The sequence below is a fragment of the Daucus carota genome, chromosome 1 (genome assembly GCF_001625215.2).
Source record: "Daucus carota subsp. sativus chromosome 1, DH1 v3.0, whole genome shotgun sequence".
NCBI classification, from domain to species: domain Eukaryota; kingdom Viridiplantae; phylum Streptophyta; class Magnoliopsida; order Apiales; family Apiaceae; genus Daucus; species Daucus carota.
In genome coordinates this window covers 38,454,634-38,480,130 of record NC_030381.2, presented here as the reverse complement: position 1 = coordinate 38,480,130, position 25,497 = coordinate 38,454,634, and the positions used below count along the sequence as shown (strand labels likewise).

Here is a 25,497-nt window from a genome sequence, read left to right as displayed (position 1 = left end):
CAGCTCATTCATATGATTTATGTAACGAATTTATAAGTCAATTTTCAATTTATAAGTCAAGATTTGAGAAATTGAAAATTCTAACTGTTTTTAATGATTTATTTATATTTTTTGAAATTTGATATATAAATATGTAGAGGACTGTTTTGGAAGATTATTATAATATTTTATAATTATATTAGTAATTTTTATATCAACAAATTGTAAATATCAAAAAGAGTATCCAAACACATGAAATACAAATTAATTCTCACTTATTATTATTTTCTTATTTATAATCAATGAACATTGTTTTTAAATTATGTCAAACGGCTCCTATATAACATATTTTTACCATAATAACGGCTCCTATATATAATATTGTGACTTGATAATCGTCTTGTTTGGCTTATCTTAAGCTTATTTCTGATTTATGTATCTAAATATGTAGTTTCTCTTAAATAAATATATGTTTTATAAAAAAACTACATATTACATAGGTAAATCAGAATTTGCTTAAGATAAGCCAAATAAGGCGATGATCAAGTCACAAACAATTTCACTGACCACTGACCTCTAACCTCTAACCTCTTTGTCACTCTCTTGTTCTCTCCCTGAAATCTACTTCTTTCTTCGCAGACTTGTGGAAATAAATCATGAAGGAGGCTATGCAAAACGACTGCGAAAAACACGTGGAGGGCGAAGACAAGGATGAGACTTGTGATGCAACTGCTCACAAGTTTAAGTTTAGGTGGAGTGAACATCAGTCGTGTTACTCAAAACTGATGGTGCACAAACTGAAAATAGGAGCCTTGACAAGTGCCTCACTGGTTTGTGTTCTTATGTTTGTTGGAGCCTTCTTGACTACTAGGTGGCTAGATGTTGTAAGTTTCTCCATCTCTACTCCATATGCTAATTCTTATGATAAGTCATTTTATCATAATCAAAAATCATAACAAATGAACCAGCAAGGTCCGGGGAGAGTAAGATATACGCAGCCTTCATTTTGTTGAATGTTTTATGAAAATTGGATCTATTTGACCAAGTCAAATCAAAACAAGACTATTATTTTGAGACGGAGGGAGTACCTCTAATAGTGAGTGTAATAACTAAAGTGTCTAAACGATGATTCCATATTTAAAAAAGTTAGTGACAGGTCAATTTCATAGTTTATTTACTCTTTACCAAGTTGCAGTTTTTCTTCTTCAGTCCATTTTTACAGGTAATTCATTCTTCGGATACAAGAGTCAGAAACTAGGCTCGAGATCAGTTGCATATGAACTTCAGTGCTCTGATGGCAACACTACACAGATATGTCCACTTAATAATCCAGAAATATTCGACACTGATAATTTATCAGCACCACAATGTCCAGAGTATTTCAGGTGGATTTACGAAGATTTAAGGCCATGGAAGAGGACTGGACTAACAAGAGAAATCGTCGAAAGTGGAATTGACAAAGCCAATTTCAGAATTCTTGTAGTTGATGGGAAATTATACATGGACAAATACTCGGATGTTTTTCAAACAAGAGATGTGTTCACAGTATGGGGAATTCTACAGCTTCTTAAGCTTTATCCAGGTAAAGTTCCAGACTTGGATTTCTTATTTCATTGTGGTGACTTACCAGTGATCCCGAGGAGCGATTATATGGGAGCAAATGCATCTGTTCCACCACCAGTGTTTCATTATTGCCGCGATGATTCAACCTTGGATTTGGTTTTTCCTGATTGGTCCTTCTGGGGGTGGTACGATATATCTTCCTTACATTTTAGCACAAGGTACTAATGCTGTGTCTAACGATGTTTTATTATTTCTCAGGCCTGAAATTAATATAAGACCATGGGTGTCTCTAAAAAATGAGCTGAAAAAGGGCAACAAGAAAATAAAATGGAGGAAAAGAAAACCTTATGCACATTGGCAAGGGAATTCCTGGGTGAGTGATAACAGAGGTGACCTGATGAAGTGCAATGTTACTGATAAAAATGACTGGAATGCTCGACTATATCAAGTTGTAAGTTGTAAAATGTGTGAATCAAACTGTATAATATAATCCATTTGTAATGTTACATTACAAGTTTATTTCTATATTGCAGAATTGGGAAGATGAAATAAAGACAGGGTTCAAACACACAAATTTAGCAGACCAATGCACCCATAGGTTGGTAACTAAATTTTGTTCTCAGAACTCTGAGGTCATGTCCTGATTTTTATTTTTATTCAATTTCACCTCTTTTCATCCCGAAAATAATTTTATCTTGTTTTTGTGCAGATACAAGATATATATTGAAGGAAGAGCATGGTCTGTTAGTGAAAAATACATTCTTGCTTGTGATTCCATGACTCTTCTAGTAAAGCCACAGTTCTATGATTTCTTTACTAGAAGTTTACAGCCATTGGTACATTACTGGCCTATAAATAACAATAACAAGTGCCAATCAATACAATTTGCGGTGGACTGGGGAAATTCATATCAGAACGAGGTAACAATTTTAATCTCTGGTAGTTAAATTTAGTTTTTTTTCAGAACCGGTGAACTACATCAACTTAAATATCCAAACATTTATCTGGTTAGTCCTTCACCACGACCCTGAGGATATTCTTGTCCTCAGGGTACCGTTTTGGCGTTTTGAATTGTATTTTAAAAGCTAGTCATGAAATTAATTTCAATGGCTCTGGTCTTTGGAAATGCTAGGCTCAAAGAATTGGAAGAGCGGGGAGCAACTTTATTAAAGAAGGATTAAAGATGGAAAATGTGTATGATTACATGTATCATACACTGAACGAATACGCAAAGCTGATGAAGTACAAACCAACAGTTCCACCAAAAGCTATTGAATTGTGCTCAGAGACAATGGCCTGCAGCGAACACGAAGAACCGAATAAAAGGTTCAAGGTGGAGTCAATGGTGAAGAACCCTTCTGAATCAAGTCCATGTATCTTGGCTCCTCCTTATAGTCGAAATGAAATTGATGCAATGAAAGAAAAGCAAGAAAGTATAAGAAAACAAGTGGAGGAATGGGAAGGGAGTGAAGATGTGAGAAAAGTGAATTATTAGCGCAAAAGATTGTGCAGATTGTGTTCCAAATTCTTTGTGTTTGTGCTCTCCACGTAATTTCTTTGTTCATATAGGAAACAGAAATACGTAAAGGGACATTGATTCTTCTGGTTTGATCCGTTTTGAGAGGAAAAAGTATGGCCATGGAGTGCAATTTTAACTTAATGATTTTTTTTTTAATTTCTATGACAAGAAAATTCGGGTTAAAGCATTGACTTGAAATATGGTATTCCATACATACTATACTCGGTATTGTTCCATTTTACCTATTTTTAATTTTTTATACACATATACTAAGGTGTTAAAAAAATATTTTTTGTTGAGTGTGACTATTATTTTTTTACCCCTTAATATATGTGTCAAAAAATCAAACATCAGTTAAAATACGACATGCACCACTGCATCTTGAGTGTGTGACTGTGACGATGGGCATATTTCATGTCCTGATACGAATATAGATATCCCTCAACACATCATCTGATTTTGATAGATGTTATGTTTGATAAAAATCCTGAGTGTTTTACACTCCGTAGAAAAGTCTAACATGGATTCTCTGCGAGTCCAGTCTAGGTGCGTGTAACTTGTTCCTGGTGCAAGTTTTCTAGTGACCACCAATTCTGAGATAGAGACATGATTGATCAACTTCAACTTTCTCATTTTCTCACCTCTTGTTTTGAAATTACTCATCCTTCTAACTCCTATTTGCCTAATTTTCTTTGGCTTTTGAATGCTACTAGACCAACAAGTATACTTAACATTTATGATTTATGCATGTCTGCATATAATTAGACCACAATTAGGCCAGAGTGTTGGTTTAGTCCTGTTACTTTCCTAACCTCTTTCTCAAGCTCTGTTCTTCTCCCTCAAGATCTTGTGGCAACATAGCATGAAGGGAACACTGGAAAACGACGATGTGAAAAACGTGGATGAAGAGAAGGATGAGAGTTCTACTGAAACTAGTTGCAGGTTTAGGTTTTGGTGGAATGATGATCAGAGTTTTTCCGCGAAAACCATGGTGCAGAAACTGAAGACAGGAGCTCTGACAAGTACAATACTGTTTAGTTTATTTATGTTTATCGGAACCTTCTTGGCGACCCGGTGGCTAGATGTTGTAAGTTTCTCAATCTCTATTCCACTTAATTCTGTCATTCCTTCATTTATCTTTCTTTCGGGTAAGGATGGAGAATTAACACCAGGTTATATGCTGCATGGCTGTCTTAAATTGAACTATACGAATCAGGAAAAAACGGATTATAAAATCTGATATTGGAAATTTCAGATAAAGATAGAGATAAGCCATACTAGCCATTATGTTCAGAAGTCTGAACTGTTTAGGTATAGTTAGTTACCCAACTTGAAGTTGGCTTATTCTGGAAAAAACCGAAATTGGAGTGGACTAAAATTTATTTTCTCAGTCTATTTTTTCAGGTGATGCATTTCAGAATTCTATTTTTGCCTCCAAGAATGGTAGGTCAGACTCAAGGCCAGCTACGTACCAACTCCGGTGCTCTAATAGCAGCACAACACAAACATGTCCAGTTATTAATCCAAAAATATTCGACAGGAATGATTCATCAGCTGAGAAATGTCCAGAGTATTTCAGGTGGATATATGAAGATTTAAGACCATGGGAAAAGACTGGACTTACAAGAGAAATAGTCGAAAGTGGCATTAAGACGGCCAATCTCAGAATTTTGGTAGTTGATGGAAGATTGTACATGGAGCAATATACAGGAGTTTTTCAAACAAGAGATGTGTTTACAATATGGGGAATACTACAACTTCTTAAATTTTATCCCGGTAAAATACCAGACTTAGATTTCATGTTTCATTGTGGTGATTTACCAGTGATCCCTAGGAGTGATTATATGGGAGTAAATGCATCCATTCCACCACCAATGTTTCACTATTGTGGGGACGACTCAACCTTGGATTTAGTTTTTCCGGATTGGTCCTTCTGGGGATGGTACGACAATTCTTTCGTTACATTTTAGTAAGGTTTAAGTATATTACACAGTTGAACTAAGGCATTTTATTTGTTAGGCCTGAAATCAATATAAAGCCATGGGCGCCTCTGAAAAATGAGCTGAGAAAAGGAACCAAGAAAACAAAATGGCGGAAGAGAAAACCTTACGCGTATTGGAAAGGGAATGCATGGGTGAGTAAAAACAGAGGAAACCTGATGAAATGCAATGTTACTGATAAAAATGACTGGAATGCTCGGCTATATCAAGTTGTAAGTCCTCATTTCTGTGATCAATTACCAGGTCCTCTCTTATTTTTCATGTTAAACATATGATTCCCAATCTTGTTTCGACTGACCACATGGAGATTCTTGATCCTTAAAACTATTCTATTTCCATATGTGCAACGAATAAATGTAGACATGGGTTTCGTTTTAATATGACAATGTATTATGTTAGATAAATGTGGAGCCAAAATATCAAATATGTCTCATTCGTATGACGGGCGGGAACAGATCTAGTATATTTCACTCGGAAGTAGGGTTTTGGTTGGCCTAGATAGCTAGGAAACTCCGGGTGAACTTGGCCAAATATATTTGGCATCAGGGCATGCTGTCAAAGTGTCAATATTTTTTCCGATTATATGTTAAAACCTAATGTTAATCAATCCCACTGTTGCATGAAATCCAACATGACATGTATATTTTGATATTGCAGAACTGGGATCATGAGTCGAAGAAAGGGTTCAAGCAAACAAATTTAGCAGACCAATGCACTCATAGGTTGGTGAATCGTTAAATTTGAATTTTCTTTTGTCCTGATTCTATGTTCATTTCCATCTAAGATAAATAACTGTGCACATTCCTTGTTTGTGCTTGCGTTTGTGCAGATACAAGATATATATTGAAGGAAGAGCATGGTCTGTCAGTGAAAAATACATTCTTGCTTGTGATTCCATGACTCTTCTAGTTAAGCCACAGTTCTATGATTTCTTTACTAGAAGTTTACAGCCACTGGTACATTACTGGCCTATAAATAACAATAACAAGTGCAAATCAATTCAATTTGCGGTGAACTGGGGAAATTCACATCAAAACAAGGTAAACAATCAAACATTTATCCGGTATATTTTACAAGCTAGTCATGAAATTAATTTCAATAGCTCTGGTCTTTGGAAATTTTAGGCTCAAAAAATTGGAAGAGCAGGGAGCAACTTTATCCAAGAAGGATTAAAGATGAAAAATGTGTATGATTACATGTATCATACACTGAACGAATACGCAAAGCTGATGAAGTACAAACCAACAGTTCCACCAAAAGCAATTGAAGTGTGCTCAGAGACAATGGCATGCAATGAACACGAAGAGTTGAATAAAAGGTTCAAGATGGAGTCAATGGTGAAGAACCCTTCTGAGTCAAGTCCATGTATGTTGGCTCCTCCGTTTAGTCGAAATGAAATTGATGCAATAAAAGAAAAGCAAGAGAGTACAAGAAAACAGGTGGAGGCATGGGAAGGCAGAGGGAATGTTAGAAAAGTGAAGTTTTAGTGCAAAAATTGTATAGAGTTTGTTGTCTGTAGCCAAACTTCTTTCCAATTTTTTCTCCCCTTCACTGGTTATTCAGTACTGCCTCAGGCCGTATAAAATAAAATGAAGGGAATAGATATCAAATAAACACAAAAATTTTAAAAATCAAATTAAAGTATATTTAATATTTTAGCAAAAAAAAAGAAGAAGAAGCAACATTTCCAAAAGTGCAAGCCCTAAAATTGAACATATTTTTTATAGGTTATTTTTTTTTAAGATTTCATTTTCTCAAAAATATGTCTAGTTTTGTCCAAAGTAATTCATTTTTTGATAGGGAGCACAATCCCTTAAAATATATACACTTGTAATCTCTAAATTTGGTATGAAAACACAAATACACTTAAATTTACTTATAAATATGTGAATTTTCAATTTTCTATCTTGATAAGATAATTGAAAATTGTTCATAATAAAAAACTTTTACTGATATCTAGCAATTTGGTATAAAAAATTGTTCCCTAGCAATTTTTATTTAAAAAAATATTTCAAACAGAAAATATACAAAATATTATAGGGAAATCTACAAAACTACCTACCTTTTCTTTAATTATTTACAAAAATACTACCTTCCAGAATTCTTTTTAAAAATACCTTTTCATAAAATCTTTTTTTCAAAAATACTGTTTGCAACTTTTGCAACCTCATCTGCAACTCCAGGCGGCGCCAGCCGTGTTGCAACCTCTTTTGCAACTTTATATATATATATATCGATTCCGAAAATGAGGTCGAAAACGACATTTGAAAACTGGAACTTGAAATCAGGATTTGTAATTGCATATATGGTTGCATATGGTTGTATTCAGTTGCATATGGTTGCATTCAGTTGATTCTATTGTAATCTAATGGCCCCGCCAGGGGCACACCATACATCTGTTGTTACTTACAGTTTTCAGTTGCATTTAGTTGCAACTGAGGTTGCAAAAGTTGCAACTGCAGTTGCAAAAGTTGCAAATTGCAACTGCAGTTGCAACTTCATTTGCAACTTTTGCAACCTCATTTGCAACTTTTGCAACCTCATTTGCAACTTACAGTTTTCAGTTGAACTAGTTGCAATTGCAGTTGCAACAGTTGCAACTTTCCATTTTTATTTGCAACTTTTGCAACCTCATTTGCAACTTTTGCAACCTCATTTGCAACTTTTACGGCTGCGCCGCCCAAGGTTGCAACAGTTGCAACAGTTGCAACTTTCCATTTTTATTTGCAACTTTTGCAACCTCATTTGCAACTTTTGCAACCAACTTTCCATTTTTGCAACCTCATTTGGGATCTTTTTAAAAATACCCAACTTTCCATTTTTATTTGCAACTTCATATGCCGCCCAAGGTTGCAAATGAGGTTGCAAAAGTTGCAAATCGTATTTTTGAAAAAAAAAATTTATGAAAAGGTATTTTTAAAAACAATGAAAAAGATGGTAGTATTTTTAAAAAACTAATTTTACAGATGGGTATTTTTAAAAAGATCCCAATATTATATTAACAAACAGCATTTTGTGTTTTAAGAAAATATTTTTTTCATGAATTAATATATTTTCCGCCGGATACACGTGCACAAATCCCAATAATTATACACGCTGCAGCTAAAGTGTGACTAGATTTTGAATTGTGTTTATCTTCTTCACATTTCTAACCCTAATTTCAACACAATCACAATGGAGCAGCAGCAACAGCAACACGGCGATGCTGTGGGTGGCGCTCACAACACTAACAAACTAGACTTTGGAAAGATGGATTACGGGTACATATACTTGCATTTCTAAGAATCTATGTGTAATTTGTTTTCGATTCGTTTAATTCAGTGTAGTATATGTACATTGTGTGTTTAGATGCGATCATTATCGGCGACGCTGCAAGCTCCGTGCACCGTGCTGCAACCAGATTTTCACTTGCCGCCACTGCCATAATGAATTCTCGGTCCCTCTCTCTCTCTCTCTCTCCCCTCTCCCTCCCCCCCTCTCTCTCTCTCTCCCTCTCTCTCTTTCCCTCCTCTCTCTCTCCCCCCCTCTCCCCCTCTCTGTAATATTATATATTTCAACTTATGCTTTGTGTGTCTATTTAACTTGTGATTCTATGATAGTCTCTCCCTCACTAATATATAATTCAACTTATGTTTTGTGTTTTTATTTATGTCTGATTCTGTAATATGTATTTTGTGTTGGTCTCAGAGTGCATTGAGCAATCCCAAGGAACGTCACGAGATTGTTCGTCACGAGATTAAGCAAGTAATTCCCAACCTTCCTTTTTCGATACTCGATAGGCCACATTCTCTCCGTTTTGGAACGATATGAATTGGATTTTGTTTGTAATAGAATTTGTTTGCAAACCGTGGTTGTTGTAAATGCTTATGTAATGATGCTCTGAACTACCAAAATGAACTTATTATAAGTTTAAAATCTTATGGGTAACATCCTGCACTTTTTCGGATGCCTAAGTGAAACTAAAATATAAATTTTAATCCTGAATATTCTGTTAGAAAGAAAATATAGGACCCTTCCCGGGGCCGGATTTTGGGGGCCCAGTCACACTATGCCAGTGTCCGGCTTTTAAATTCATTGTGCTAGTTTACTTCCTTAGTCAAGAAAAGGCTTTAAGGAAACCAAACCAGATAATTAATGAATCAGGATCTTTTTATTAGATACACAAGGGTTGATTTTTTGAAAGTTCTTTTGTTAATCACTTATTTGATAAACAAAACATATATTTCTGAACAAATAATATAGCAATAGTATCCTTACTAGATTTTGGTATGCCGGGCACTAAAATGAAGACCTTAAAAAAAAGAAAGTAGATCTAGTACTGCTATTTCATGCACGCACCACTGTATATAAATATATGATATCATGATGCCCTGATACTAGAATGAGGTATATACACAAGTAGTGGCCGGCCTAAATGTATTGTACAAATATAATGATGGCACTTACGAATACATACATTGTAAAGAGAAGTGTTATTAAAAGCGTGTATAGGCGAGATGCGATGCACATTCAATGATGCACTAGCTTTTATGCGCTCAATTCAAAAAGCGCGCTTCTGTAAAGTGGGGTCATTTTTAAAGGAAATGGGTCAAAGATAACCTACACACCGTTATAGATAGATACAATATACATACGAGAACTAGAGATACCGGACGAGAGACAAAGATTCAACTCATATTCTTATATAATTTTTGCATTTAGATACACACACATGTATAGATACACATATCATGTATATAATTATGATCTTGTAAGGATACATATGAATATATGATTTGAAAATGATGATGATGAAGAAGAATTTGTTGAGGATCCGAATCATGTTAGTGAAGAAGATGATTGTGTGAATCTCAAAGATGAAGAAGAATAATGGACTAACTTCGCAGTTCTTTGTTACTTTGATGTTAAATTGTTCTAATCTGGATCTATGATGATGAATTTGGTTGTTTTATAAATTAAATGTCTTCTTATATTTAAATTAAAATATTATACATTATATACCATTTAAATATGTAAATATATTTGTCTTCGATGAATCCGCTCTTTTAGCATATCGCGTTTAATAATGCTGGTAAAGAGGCCGAGCATATGAACATGTATAAAGTAAACTGATGACTTTGATGTTTAAAAGGTTTTGGACAAATTTAAGCATCAGAAAATAAAAACATCCTAAACTTTTATATCACGAAATAATGTAAAATATATGATACAAGTCTATGACCACCATTTATATATCATTACTTTCCATCAATAATAGGTAATAACTCGCACAAAATTAATCATAGAAAAGGTACAACTGATTAATGATTTATGCAATAATTTGAACATTACAAAATTAAAGTGTACTTGTCAGTTTCTTGTGAGCGATACATGATTTTGTTTCCACTAATGCATGTCAATTGCACATTTTTTTAATTACAGCGCCTATCTTTTGTAGTTACAGATTTCTAAACGGTCACCACTAATATGTATCAAATATAAGAAAGATTAAGGGATGTTACATCAGGGTTTACAGATGTAGTACGTAATAACAATTGGGATGCATTTACAAGACATAATGAGTGTTTGAGTGTTTGTATATTATATTCTGTGATAGCCACTTATATCAATTTTTTCCCTATGTTTACAGGTTGTTTGTGCAGTTTGTGAAACTGAGCAGCCGGTTAGACTTTATTTTCCTTACTCAAATATTAATTGAAACCGCTGTTATTATATGACTGCATTTTTCTGTTAGGTTTTTCTTAGCTCTGTTTATAATGTTATTTCCCTGTTCTAGGTGGCCCATGTTTGTTCCAGCTGCGGTGTGAAGATGGGGGAGTATTTCTGCAATATTTGCAAGTTTTACGATGATGATGTAAGTCAGATTGTTATATGCTCAGTACTCGGTACTTTTCTTAATTTTGTAAAACTTTTGGGATGATGAAGTACAAAACTTGTTCAATTGCAGACTAAGAAGCAACAGTTCCATTGTGATGATTGTGGAATCTGTAGGTTGGTGTGCCCTTAATATTTGGCAATGGTTTTGTGCTTGTGCTTTTGTGTCTTTTTAGTGTTCAAGAGCAATTAAAATTTTTTTATGTGTTCTGTGAATTGGCAGAGTTGGCGGTCGTGAGAACTTCTTTCACTGCAAAAAGTGTGGTATGTTTCAATACACGTGATTTTTAAATACTATGTTAAATCCTAAATAATGGAATCAAAATCTTGAGTAGTTCCATTTATAGTGCAAATTCTGTTTTAAAAGGGAAATTATATTCTAATCTCTACTCTTTGTTTTTGTTGTATATATATTTATTCTTTTTCTTGTTGATCTATTTTTTTTTCTAACCTTGTATATTATAATTATTGTACATATGCTTTAAATTTTGGATGATCCATCCATTATTCATATATTAACTTCTTACTGTTGCTTATATGGAATTATATTACCACATCTTCCCAGGATAGATATCCTTTTTCTGCCATAGCACCTTATGAAATAGCACAAATACTTATTGACCTTAAATTCTGTCCTTGTGAATTTATCTTTCAATTTGGTTTTTGTCATGGATCAGAGGTAAATGTTTTCTATAATTATATTGCCATCCAACCTTATATCAATACTAATTTTGAAGATAACCTAGATATATTTAATAATGTCTTCATAAATACTTTATAAGATAACATTTAAGTAGCGGTGGAGATTGTGTATGTTGATATTAAGATTTAGTTGGGTACTTGTCTTTTTAATTTTCTCATTTTCTTTCTTCCAATTTTTTAACATAATTTCATCTGCCTGCTGTTTATATGTCTACCCTTGTAATTTTGCTACAGAGAGGGACCAACTCAATTTATTTACATGTGTGATAAAGTTACAGCTTAAATCAATTACAATGTCATTGGTTTTGGACAGGATCTTGCTATGCAGTAGTGCTGCTTGATAATCATTCGTGTGTTGAAAATTCTATGAAGAGCCACTGTCCCATCTGTTATGAAGTATGTATTGATAGTATCATTTTCTGTCTTTAATATTTGGCATTTATATGTTGACCATGACACATTTGTTTTGCTAAACATCCAGTTTCTTTTTGACTCGGTAAAAGGCACTTTGATTATGAATTGTGGACATACAATTCATTCTGATTGCTTTGCGGAAATGACAGTTCAAAATCAGTAAGTGCTGGTTATTTATGCCCGTATTAAACATACGAGGATTGGAGTCATCAGACATGAACTTACTGAACATCACTTTTACTCTTTGTCATTCAGGTACCGTTGTCCCATTTGTTCTAAGTCGGTCGGTGACATGTCTACAATTTGGCAAAGATTAGATATGGAGGTGCAAATTAAGTTCATCTTGGAACCTATACTTTTTCGCTATTTACATTTTAAGTCTTCTTGTGGTTTTATTAAGCTTCAGGATAGTTTAAACTTTCACATTGGTCGTCTATTCTTTTATTAATCGAACACATATATACCAGTATTCACTCTTGGGAAACATAAAAGAGTACTGCTGACGGTTGGCTTATACTAGATTCTTCTATCCGCTCATGTAGGTCTTCGTATTTTACAAGTCTACTTGCGAACATAGGGAACCTTAACAGAGTCTGAGTAGTTACTACAAGCCTTGAGCAAACAAAACCTCCTTGAGTTTATAGTGCTGAGATGGCACTGAATTTTTTTGGTTTTTTGAGAAAAAAGGATTCTACCTTTTGAGGCCTGATAGTACTCTCTGGTTACCTATTGGAGATGTCTAATATAGAAAGAAAAAAAAAACAACGTTCTTTGTTGCTTCTACTATCAAAGTAGAGTGCCAGTTCATTTCGTGGTTGTTCCTAGGTAGTGATATTGTGTAAACAGGTTTCTGTTTGCATTTGTGTACCAAATGCTTTTCTGCTTTTAGCAGAAGGCTGTTAGGAGTTGTCCCACATCGGTTGTGAGAGAAGCCGATGGCCAGAATATAAGCAGTCAGATAACTCCATTAGAATCCGTGATGGCTAGGGCCAAAGCGGACAATATTATACAATTGTGGAGTTAGGTTCGCCTAGCGGGCCCAACAAAGGCAACTCTATTTCACATATTTAGTACTAGCATTGTGAATGCTCTTAGTAGGATAGCTACCCGAGGGTTTGGCTTTCATGTCTACTTGATGACTTTGTAAACCCAACAGTTCTCATGGTCATAGTAACTACTGAAGACAGTGGAGGGAAATATCTTCCTCTGATGGTTCTTATGTAGTGCAACATCTGGGCTCAGGATAACTTCAGAGTTTAAATAGTTACTTTCTTTGCTCAATCGACCTTACCTGTGACAAGTGTTAGAGACCCTGTAGATGTCCAAGTATAGTTGTTTATCGTATCTCTAGTTTTGCCCTTCTTTTTTTACTTGTGAATTTGGCTGAGGTAAACTCCATTGGGCAGGTTCAAGCTACTCCCATGCCCCATGAATATCGTTATGAAGTAAGTTCTCTTCATAAAATCTTCCATCTGTTGATCTGTTTCATTTAGAACATACATTATATCATGTATTTTACTGAAAATAAGGATATTACTGGTGGTTGTAGTTTATTACTACTTTTCAAGAATGCCTAGTGATTGATGACTGTATCTACCTCTACAGGTTGGGATTTTATGCAATGATTGCAATAAAACTAGCCAGGTATCTTTTCACTTTGTGGGACACAAGTGCAGTCACTGCAACTCGTACAACACCCGGGTGATTTCAGGACGTGACAATCCACAGTAGTATAGTTGTGCAGGAGAAGGTGACAGAAAAAAACTAAAAGCACCCCCCATACACCTATATGTTATATTTATAGATGATGCATCCGTTATCCGTAGTTCTTCAACATACAAAAGAATGAATCTTTTACTTTTCGAGATTTTTTTTTTTTTTTTTGCATCAAAAGATGATGCATACCTAGTTCTTCAACACACAAAAGAATGAATCTTTTACTTCCCGGGATTTTTCTTTTTTGCATTTGCATTGGTTGAAATAGTGTAGTTGATAAAATAAAAGTGAATGATAGAGTTTGAAATGAATGTGAGATTTGAAGTGAACATAAGGCGGCAAAACGAGAAGTGAATAAATGGCGAGAAAGAATGAATAAACGAATGAACGAAAGTAAATTAACTGTGCAACTGAACAATGAAAGGTAGCAAAGTGTGTGTAAAGTATATTTACTTTTGTAAATTGCTATTCTAATATTCTTCTTGAACAAATTTGGGGTTTTGTCTTCAAGTTTTTGCTTACGCTTTTGCATGGATGTGTCCCATCCTCGTCCATTCATCTTACCTAATACCTAGTTGATATTCATAGATAAACTTAAAATATATATTGCGTCCAGCCCGGTACTAAGGCTAGTTTAAAGGGGCAGTGGTCGAGAGCCCAAATCTAACATAGGCTAATATTCTTTACGACTGATGCATTTTGGTAAGCATGTATCAAAATCTAGTTTCTTCCCGTTCTTTTCAAGATGGGGATCGATCAGTTGCTTTCTTTAATTTTCATAATAATTATCGACATCCTCACTAAACTCATAAGTTTGTAGCATTTTCCGAGTGTCAGGTTGTTAACATTAAACCTCTTTCGAACCTTGACTTTCTCATAATTTTGTTAGTGGGAGCTCTTTTCTCTTCACTACCAATTCTCCATGATGCCTGTTCAACCTCTCTGCTCAAGGTTACATGTCACGGCAGTTCTTACTGGCATGCCTATAGGCATGTATTTTACAAAAAAACATGCTCAAATGGCATGTCATTTTCCATTAAATATAGCAAAAATTGCTGCATCATTACAGGATTAATATTAAAGTGCACTTACAAATATAACAAAAATTAGTAAATATTAAGAACAGAATTTAGTACAGTACTAACTTATATTAGTAGTTTATCTAATATTTAACTATGAAGTTGGACTATATTTAAAATTTTCAATATTTATAAGATATAATATTTATATAAATTTTATTATTTATATAAAAAAATTAGTAAAAAAGCATGTCAAATGGACAAAAGGCATGCCTAGGGCATGCCCAGTCTGGCATGCCCGTGCCGCTGTGACATGAACCCTACTAGTCTGCTCTCCTTTTTTATGGATATCTATTCTAAGAGTTAATTGCATTTCATACCCCTGGGACCAAAAACATTTTTGTATGCAAATTTTAGATAATTGTATTTCGTCACCTATACTTGCCGCATGGGTTAAACATGAATATTTAACGGAGGTTGACGGAAGGAGTGCATATTGCCGCACACAAAATACCAGTGGGTGACGAAGTGCAATTATGAAAGTTTGCATATTAAAGTGTTTTTAGGCCCAAGTGCAGGGGTGCGAAATGCAATTAACTTTTATTATAGATTCACATTTGTTATGGCTTGGCCAGATATACCTTGGTTATATTTCATTTTTTCAACAAGTTTAGTAATGAGCATAACGGCCCTCTTATTCCGATGAAGAGAAGAACCCGTGATTAGTTTTGGGGAAAATTTCAAACGAGCAATTTCAATGAAATCTATCCATTTATTATTATACTATGTTCAACTCTATGTATTCCTCTATCCGTAACTAGCTATTTTATGTTAGTATACAAATGGAACTTACAAATACGCATGGTTTTTCAAAGCTACGTGATACTGTAATCATATTTTGGGACGCTGTGACTCACTATGCCCAGGTTATCAGCTGCTTGGACTTTTTATGTGTATTTTAAGAGGAAAAAAAGAACATCCGCAAGTCTGCAACCTATTTGTACTTTTATTTTCCAGAATAATAATCAATACCCTTTATTAATAAGCAAAACCATGTTTCGGTAGAATATCGGTACCAAAATACCAAAATACGGTCACTTTCATATTGATTAGGATTTTATATTCATTATTATATTATTATCAAAGACTTCTATATTGAATAAAATTTTATTATTAAAGACCTCAATATTCATTAGGACAGTGAAAGACTACTGTATTGATTAGAATTTTATTGTTAAAAACTTCAATATTGTTTATGACAATGTTATATAAATTTTTTATTTAATAACAATAATCATTATAGAATTATGAAAAGATTTTCATATTGTTAGTATTTTAAACTTATTATTATACATTTTTAGGATTTTATAATTATTATTATACAATTATGAAAAGAATTCTATATTGATTCGGATTTTATTATTAAAAATTTCAATATTGGTTAAGATTATTATCTTACTATAAAAAGACTTCCATGGTGTTCAGGATTTTGTAATATAACATTTATCCTATCTGCACAGTTAAATCGCTAACAATTTAACTTATGAAATAGTCCTATAAAATTCATATCGAAATTTGCCTATCATCATATTATTTTTTATTTAACAATTATTACTATTATCAAAAAACTTCTATATTTGACAGGATTTTGTATTATAACAATTATCTCACTAATAAAAATATATTACCAACAAAATTATTTGTTTTAATTTATTAAAACTCAAATAATTTAATATACGGAACAACTCTATAAATCTTTTATCATGTTTCAGAGTTCAAATTAATAAGGAGTTCATATTGATATTAATATAATATCCTATCAATAGAATATTAATGTCAACGAAATTATTCGTTTTAATTTTTAAAACTCATACAATTTAATTTACAAAATAAATTTATAAAACTTCTATCATATTTCAGAATTAAAATAAACAAGATTCAATATTGATACCAGAGTACCAAAAAATTTGATCATATATTTTTTAATAATAATTATTATTATTATTTAGCGTTTTTCAGAAAATTACGATACAGACGAATAAGGCGGTGGTAACACTGACTTGACAAATGGAAACTAAAAAAAATGAAGTCATTGTCCATATTGCAACATATAATAAAAGAATCGAAACTCTAGACATACGTCAAATATTCGTTTTAATTTTTAAAACTCATACAATTTAATTTACGAAACAAATCTATAAAATTTTTATCATATTTCAGAATTAAAATAAACAAGATTCAATATTGATACCAAAGTACCAAAAAACTTGGTCATATTTTTTTTAATAATAATAATTATTATCATTCAGTGTTTTTCAGAAGATTGCGATAAAGACAAATAAGGTGGTGGTAACACTGACTTGACAAATAGAAACCCAAAGAAAATGAAGTCATTATCCATATTGTAACATATAATAGAAGAACCAAAACACTAGACATACGTCAAAATATTTGATATCAAATTACTTTTGGAAAGTTAATTAATTTTGTCAAACTACAATATCAGTTTATCAAACAACTGTTAGATCTACAAAAACTCCAACTAGAATTATATATAATGTTTGCCTATTAAATGAATAAAATAATCGTGACTTAAAATTTTGAATTTTTGTTCAAGATTAAAGACGCTATAAATGAACTTATATGTATTGATCTTGAATATTATTTTCACAATTTAAAAATCATCAAACAACATAGTAATTTTACTAAAATAAAACATACTGTTAGAGTTAAGTTCCATAAAGTACGCATTTAAGACGCAGTAAGTACCAGTCATAATCTTTTAGTTTAATCATAAATAATATCTTTAATTATTCAAATTTTAATATTTTATATATAATTTACCTTCTTTAAGTAGTTTTAAATATATAAGTAATTATCAATTAATCATTAAAATCTTGCAACATTTAAAATCATTTATAATATAGTTGTTTTATCTTTTGATTGCAACGATTATATTGTAGAACATAACCTGCAAATTGTCAGATGTTTACAAATATTGTAAACTAAAAAAATTAAAATTGAAACGAGTAGATTATTTTTAAATAATTTTGGACGCCAATACTCTTATTTTGTGGACTCCATAGAACAGGAACTCATATTGTTATGAAATAAATTTAAAGTGGGATCAAATTTTAATATATAGAAAGTCTTATATTAAATAACAATAATTTAAATATCATTTAAAAACAATAATTTAAATAGGTATAATAAAAAAATATGATAATGTAACTAAAAAAGACATTATTCTTCCAATAAATAACAAATTTTAAAATTTTATTTAAACCCGTGCTTGGCACGGGTTATCAACTAGTATAAATAATAAACTTTTATTTAAAAAAATTAAAAAAATATGAAAATATTTTTATACATCAATAAAAAGTGTAAAAATCAAATTAATTACTAATCTGAGACGGAGGGCATAAACACTTGTGATATTAGTGGACACCCTAGCCTGGGATTTTGTTCCTGAGAATCTGTTTTGCCCAAAATTTGACTATGAGTATATATGAAAAGGTATGACCCTCTAGAGGGACCACTATGGAAGGACGTAGCCCTCTAAAGGCTTGACCTCTATGAAAGGGCGCGCCCTCTTCGGAGGTGACCGAGGGGCGCGACCCTTATAAGAAATTGACCATGAGATGAAGACCAAGGGCGCGACGATCCCGTGGGCGCGGCCTTCGGATATTAGAAGACAGGTCTGACCTGTTGTTGGGACAACTGATGGAACGAGGCAACGGAGTTCAGGGCGTGCCCTCAGGGGTCGCGCCCACATGTAAATATATTGAGTGAGAGGATGAGTGAGTCTCAGTGACGACCCTTCCGAGGGATACGAAGACTTACCCTTCCGAGAGAGAAAAAGACCACCCCTCCGGGGGATATGAAGACCTACCCCTCCGGGGGATATTGAAGACAACCCTTCCGAGGGATATGAAGACTAGTGCCGGGCTCATCTGGTAGTTATCAGGCTCATCTGGTTACGTCTGGGCGTGATCTATAATCCTCAATCCTACTATCTGCCGGGTTGTCCTCGTGCGGGGGCTTGAGGTGATCATGATTGTTGAAGGCCCTCAGGGGTGACATGAAGGCCGATCATATGTCTGGGTCCTGTATTCTGATGAGTTAGCCCTCATTGGGGGGCTGAGACGATCGTGTAACTTGGCTCCTTATTTGTCTTACCTCTTAGTGAGAACCTTCACTAAGGGGGAAGGGCGAGTCCCTACACCTCATGGAATTGGTCACGGCTCTACCAGACGTCTCCTCCATGCTACGAAAAGTAGCGGTTAGTGTCATCTCTCGTAGTGGAGATGATGCCGTATCCGTGATGTACTTGGACTAGGAGTCTGAGGTAGTTGGCCTCAAGGTTTAATTCTAACTGGAGTAGGACTCTGAAGATGATAAAAATCTAAGAGATAAGTCGTCACCTCAGGGTTGGCCTTATCCCCAAGAGTCCTAGTCCTGATCAAACTAGGAGTCTTGGTTCAATAGAACTACGTACGGCTTGATCCTCTATAAATATAAGGGTACGTAGGCACATTGGGGGATGATGAATTGAGAGCACGTGAGATCAACTCAAAATCCTAATCTCAGCCACCTTTAAAACACATAACCACCACACTCCGGCAACTAAAACCGCCATCACAGATTTTGATTTCGGCCGTGAACCTCATCTTTGTTGATTATCAAATTCCTCTATCAACAGAACCTATCGAATAGTTCCATAAATTCGAATCAGTTACCTTTCAAATCAAGACAACACTCCGTTTCCACTAGACAACTCTCGTATTCATCTAGGAATAACATTAACCAAAGTCTGTTTAGGCTGACACGATTTTAATCATTCCGGCCGGGCATGGTTGCAAAATAATTTTAAGACTAACCAATCCTCTTTTAAGACTATTATTGGAGTTATGATGGATACGTACTTTCTAGTTGTGTGTGGAACTTTGATAACCATCATTTTCATATACAAAAAACATATTTCCTCGTGAACTTTACGATCCTGCGTGAGCATGCATGGGGCACACTTTTGTTTCTTCGCGGAAATGTGGTTCCATATCTGACCTCACACGGACACACAGTCAAACTACAGCGGATAAGTATGTCATGAAACATGAACAGTAGTTGCAGTACATTCAAGTATCTACTCCACATATTTAACCAGATATACTTTCTGTCTAAATTCTAATCCCCACCAACCATATCCACACCTTTTGCTTAAACCCCTTCTTTCCTTCTTTGCTAAAACCCTGTCTTGATAAATCTTTCTTAAACCCTTTTCACAAACCCAAGAATCTGAGTGAAAAAATGAGTGCTTTATCAAGAATCTCATCTGGGCTAGTTCAAGAAACCAAGAAAGCCAAAACCCAGGAAGAGGAAACCAAGAACCGCCTCTGTGATTTCTGTGGAGAAGATTCAAAGGCTGTGTTGTATTGCAGAGCTGATGCAGCTAAGTTGTGTCTGAGATGTGACTTTCAGGTTCATTCAACTAATCAGCTTTTCACAAAGCACAGTCGTTATTTGCTTTGTGACTCATGTGATGCCTCCCCTTGTTCAATCTTCTGTTCGAATCATGGGCTGGTTCTTTGTCAGAACTGTGATTGGGAGAGTCATGGTTCAGGGTCTGTGCTTCATGATAGGAGGCCTCTTGATGGGTTTAGTGGGTGCCCTTCTGTGACTGAGTTGTTGGCTACTTTTGGGATTGAGGATTTGGGGCAAAGGAAGAAGAAGAGTTGTGGGTTTGATGATTACCTGATTTGGGACACTCCTTGTATAGTTGGTCTAGATGATTTGATTGTTTCTGATGGCTCTGACCATAACTTTGTGGCTACCGGTGTTCCTCCTTTGCCTAAGGTCAAGTTTCCTAACTTTTTTATGCTGGTGATATAGAAGTATTCAATTTCAATTGATATGTGGTTTGGTGGTTGTGTTTTGTAAGTTTGTAGATTGAAATGCTTATTATATGGATAATTATATGTTCTTGCATAATTCTGGAATCATGGTGTATTGGTGTGAGTATGATGTTGGTTTGACTCGAAATTAACGATTAGGTCTTGTTTAGATTGTTTAGGGTAGCTTGTTTCTTGTGCGTTTACCGTGAGTAGCTTTGTAGACTTGCGGTTGATGTAGAATGCACTATTCAATTGCCTTCTAGACTTGGAACTTGTAATGAGAGAAGTGTCTGTTTTTTTGGTACCTGGATGTTAGTGGCAAAGAGGTCTTTCGCCATGGAATTGCACCTCCTATTTAAAATTAGATGGGCGTTACTCATTGTTTTTGTGGTTCTAACTTGATCGAGGATATTGTTTCTTTTATCAGAACCGAAATGCTGTTTGCGGACAACACAAGGAAGAGATAATTTCTCAGCTCCGTCAAATGGTAAAGTTGGAACCTAACTTTGGTGATGATCAGTTTGATATTGAGCTGTTTTCTGGTTTTCAGTCTTCAGCATTTAAAGATAACTGCCAGCAGAAGGATGCCTGTTTCGACTTTGAACACAACATGGAGGCAACCTACCTCCCTTCCAATGCTGTGAGCTTCCTTTCCTTATGCTTGAACTTGCAAGAAGTTCTTTTGCTGTTACATGTCTTGCTTTTCTTGACATCTAATATATTGGTATTCTACTTGGTGGCTTTGACCAAGTTTCTTGTTGGCAATCAAAAAATATGAAATGAAATTGGTGGCTTTGATATACACAAACCATTAATGAATCTAAACCTTTAATATTGTGTAGTACCTTATAATGTGAAACCTCAATAAGACATTGGAGGTTGTGTATGCTGGCTACTTTTGTGATTCTATAACAATTTATGATAATCGGGAAAAGAAGGGGCAAAAGGGGGGAAGTAAATTTTTTGATGATTTTGCAGGCAGGAGCATTAAAATATTGCTCTGTTAGTAGCGGTGAGGGTGAAGATCTTCCTTCTATTCCATTGCAAAACTTCTTTAGCACAGACTGTAAGGTTCCTGATGGAAAACCAGAAAGTGTTCAAAGTTTGAATCAAGGAAATAGTGGACATGGAACACAAGTTGATGCTTCTGTCAATGTTAGTGTTCCACAAATCTTTCCTAAAGTTGCTCCACGTGAATTTTCTAGCCAAGAACGAGACAATGCTCTTACACGGTACAAGGAGAAGAAGAAATGTAGGAGGTATAATCTATGTTATGTACTTAAGATGATCATATAATGTTGTTCATGTACTAAGTAAACGCATTCAAGGTTATAAAACCCCACATGTTTGTGCATATGATTGCTCAAGAAGGATATTAATAGTATTACTTTTATTAGTATCTGAAGTCTTATAGCCTCGTAAAGAATATAAAACAAACAATCATCATTGTGTATTTTCATATCCTGTAGGACGGATTTATGTATCACTCATTAGTTTGAATTTAAGAAAGTATCATGTTTATGTCTCTTGGGACAGCTTTAAGAACTCAGGAGTCTGGGACTGCGTATGAGTTTGCAACTATATTTTAGTATCCTACGACTAATCCATCTAGTGAATCAAGAGGGGAATAAAGCATTCGTTAATATTCTCTTCGTTTGGTCTTATTCTTATAATTTATTTGGATGGTGATAAAGAGTTGGTGTATGTCTTTTACTATTCTGTATATATTCTGTACTTCATTAGGAATACATAACTATGATCTGTGAACCAAAGCTTGCCATAAATTTTGTTCATAATATGTTGGCCACTTGGCCATATGACCATTGAGATGATTTGTGGCTATTGTAACTCTATATAACGTCCGTCATACAGGCATTTATTATTATATAGATTATGCCGTAACGTTAGGGACCCTGATATGGTGATTCTGTTCACTTTGCATGGTCTTGTATTATCGTCTTATTGCACATTAACATGACTTGGGGTCAAATGTGACTCACAAATGCTACCTTCTTGTTTATGGTGAATGCTTCCATGTGGCGCTATTCTGATGTGACTGAAACATTGTTTATTGCAGGTATGAGAAAAAAATCAGGTATGAATCACGCAAGATTCGTGCAGAAAGCAGAGAAAGAATTAGGGGGCGATTTGCTAAAAAGGATCACTGATAGAAGTTGTCCGCAAGTAGTGAAGTATGTTGGAACTTTGAGGTAAGATTTGACCTTCAACCTTGTAGTGTAGCCGCATAGGTTTCAGTTCTTAAGTCATAATAACTTGAGAATGTAATATAATGGAGTAATCTCAAGCGTATGTTGTTTTCCTGTTTTCAAATAAAGAACTTATTGGTAAGATCAAAGCTACATTTGTGTAATGTATATTATATGCTGTGATGAGTAATGTTTTTATTTAACAGTAACACATATTTTGCCAAACCGTTATTTTTATCTTGTCCTATGTATGTTACATTGAAATTAAAGCTCAATACTATAATTACGCGAGGAACATGAGCTGTCATGGTTTATGCAAGTGATTGCAACTTACAATCATCAGAGAGCAAGGGATCAACATCACAAATTATATTTCTTTATCTTGTTTCTTACTTTATTATCGGCTGAGGTTGCTTAGGAATAATATACGATATCAATCTTCTAATACAAAGCACACACACAAAATTATATGACGCGGAAAATCCACGTCCCAACTTGTATTATTAATCAAAACCGTTATCAATAATACAATCCAACAAACTAGGATACTCAAGCCTACCAATACTCAAGCATACCTATCAAACAATATGACTATGTATATATAGCCATCAAACTTAGACAAATCAGAATCTAACTCTAATATACCTAATCATAATCCTAATCCAATTCTAATTTCTAACTCAAATCAGAATCCTATTCCTATTGGGTTGATACCCAACAATCCTCCCCTTCAACCCAATACGGTTTCAAAATCTTTTAACGGTCACCATGAAGACGTTGACGTCCATCCACCAATGCCTCCCCTTGAGTAACAACCTCTCCATCTAGCATAAAAAGATTTCTCTTATCCTTCCAACCTTTGAGTATCACCAATTCTTGTTTGGTGACCTCCAAACAACCGTTCTTCATCATAACAGTACATCCCAAATCAACTAATTTACCCAATGAAATTAGATTTCGATTTAGCTCCGGTATATACCTTACTTGAGCTAATTTTCGAATACGACCATTATGAAGTTTCATTGTTATCTCACTAACGCCGGTAACTTTTATCGTTTTACCATTTGGTAAAGCTATCATTTTTCCCTCACAATCCTTATAGGACGAGAAGCACTCCCTCCTAGCACATATGTGATGAGAACATCCCGAGTCAAGTATCCATTCTTCTTTTGATCCCTTGTCTTCTTGAATCAAAAGAGCATCATCAACCGTCTCAACAAGCGAAGCACTACCCTTCTCTCGAATTTTCTTTAACTCCTTTATGTTTTCTTTTGCTTTCGGACATATGAATTGATGGTGGCCCAATTCTTCACAATAAAAGCACTTGATATTAGGGTTATGTTTCTTATCAAACTTCTTTTTCCTGTTATATGCATCCATCATAAGTGCACTTCCGTCCGATGTATCACCTGATCCTTGCTTCATCAATCTTTCAGCTTCAAGAATAACAACAGTAGTCTCATCCAAAGTTAACTTCGTTTTTCCAACCATTAAAGAAGTAATCACATTATTATACTTATATGGTAGGGAAACAAGTAAAAAGAATGGCTTTGTCCTCATCCTTTAATTTTTCATCCAAATTATTCAGCTGGTTGATCAACCCATTAAAACGATTTAGATGATCTCTCAAATCTCCGTTTTCTTCCATCTTAAGTCCGAACAAATCTTTCTTGAGAAACAACTTGTTGGCCAAAGACTTTGAGTGATATGTCTTTGTCAACTTCTCCCACAAATTTTTAGGGTTATTCTCCTTGATAACATCATACTTAATTTCCGGTGCAAGAGCCAACCGGATAGTCGACGCAGCACTTAATTTCATATCTTCCCACTTTGTATTATCCACATCAGCGGGCTTCTTATCCTCGAGAGTTGCATATAATCCTCGTTGAATTAACAAATCCTTCACTGTGCTCTGCCATAAAGTAAAATTATTTCTGCCATCAAACAATTCAATCTCGAATTTTCCTCCCATCTTATCCATCATGAACCTCGCTCTGATACCACTTGTTAGGAATAATATACGAGATCAATCTTCTAATACAAAGCACACACATAAAATTATATGACGCGGAAAATCCACGTCCCAACTTATATTATTAATCAAAACCGTTATCAATAATACAATCCAACAAACTAGGATACTCAAGCATACCTATCAAACAATATGACTATGTATATATAGCCATCAAACTTAGACAAATCAGAATCTAACTCTAATATACCTAATCATAATCCTAATCCAATTCTAATTTCTAACTCAAATCAGAATCCTATTCCTATTGGGTTGATACCCAACAGTTGCTTTGGTTTTCACAAATTTTATGCTTGCATCTATCGTCATAGTGATCAGATCGTCAATTTGCGTTATCTGGAATCAAAGAAAACGCCGAGTCATCATAATTGTGTCTACATGGTCAATGTATCCTTATATCAGGAGTTACAGTTTATTTAATTTCATATTCCTCTGTGACTTGATAGTATCTGCATTTGTTCCTCCAGAGTACATGCCTATTGAGTAATATAGAACACCGTAACAGTGACCTCCTAGTCAGATGGTATTGTCCTCGTCTTCCTCGAGAATTCAAATTGTCAAAAATACGAGTGCCTGAGTGT

The 25,497-nt window shown here is 34.5% G+C and overlaps 4 protein-coding genes across 4 annotated transcripts; all 4 read left to right on the top strand.

The window, feature by feature from the left end:
* Positions 1 to 466: 466 nt before the first annotated feature.
* LOC108204542 (uncharacterized) lies at positions 467 to 3,202 on the top strand. Its single transcript, XM_017374036.2, has 6 exons — positions 467 to 863; positions 1,189 to 1,727; positions 1,801 to 1,993; positions 2,076 to 2,140; positions 2,252 to 2,462; positions 2,675 to 3,202. Exons 1-6 carry the CDS (start codon positions 636 to 638, stop codon positions 3,035 to 3,037), a joined length of 1,599 nt encoding a protein of 532 aa, XP_017229525.1. The 5' UTR covers positions 467 to 635; the 3' UTR covers positions 3,038 to 3,202.
* A 438-nt stretch (positions 3,203 to 3,640) lies between these two features.
* On the top strand, positions 3,641 to 6,612 carry LOC108204541 (uncharacterized). Its single transcript, XM_017374035.2, has 6 exons — positions 3,641 to 4,148; positions 4,453 to 5,003; positions 5,081 to 5,273; positions 5,719 to 5,783; positions 5,891 to 6,101; positions 6,186 to 6,612. Exons 1-6 carry the CDS (start codon positions 3,924 to 3,926, stop codon positions 6,546 to 6,548), a joined length of 1,608 nt encoding a protein of 535 aa, XP_017229524.1. The 5' UTR covers positions 3,641 to 3,923; the 3' UTR covers positions 6,549 to 6,612.
* A 1,547-nt stretch (positions 6,613 to 8,159) lies between these two features.
* On the top strand, positions 8,160 to 13,996 carry LOC108209179 (E3 ubiquitin-protein ligase MIEL1). Its single transcript, XM_017379964.2, has 12 exons — positions 8,160 to 8,321; positions 8,410 to 8,497; positions 8,749 to 8,805; positions 10,691 to 10,723; positions 10,838 to 10,915; positions 11,009 to 11,052; positions 11,159 to 11,199; positions 11,951 to 12,033; positions 12,119 to 12,210; positions 12,307 to 12,376; positions 13,458 to 13,496; positions 13,657 to 13,996. The coding sequence occupies exons 1-12, from the start codon at positions 8,236 to 8,238 to the stop codon at positions 13,780 to 13,782; spliced, it is 837 nt and encodes a 278-aa protein (XP_017235453.1). The 5' UTR covers positions 8,160 to 8,235; the 3' UTR covers positions 13,783 to 13,996.
* A 5,959-nt stretch (positions 13,997 to 19,955) lies between these two features.
* LOC108204696 (zinc finger protein CONSTANS-LIKE 13) lies at positions 19,956 to 23,095 on the top strand. Its single transcript, XM_017374260.2, has 4 exons — positions 19,956 to 20,639; positions 21,105 to 21,317; positions 21,656 to 21,936; positions 22,755 to 23,095. Exons 1-4 carry the CDS (start codon positions 20,094 to 20,096, stop codon positions 22,843 to 22,845), a joined length of 1,131 nt encoding a protein of 376 aa, XP_017229749.1. The 5' UTR covers positions 19,956 to 20,093; the 3' UTR covers positions 22,846 to 23,095.
* The last annotated feature ends 2,402 nt before the right edge of the window (positions 23,096 to 25,497 follow it).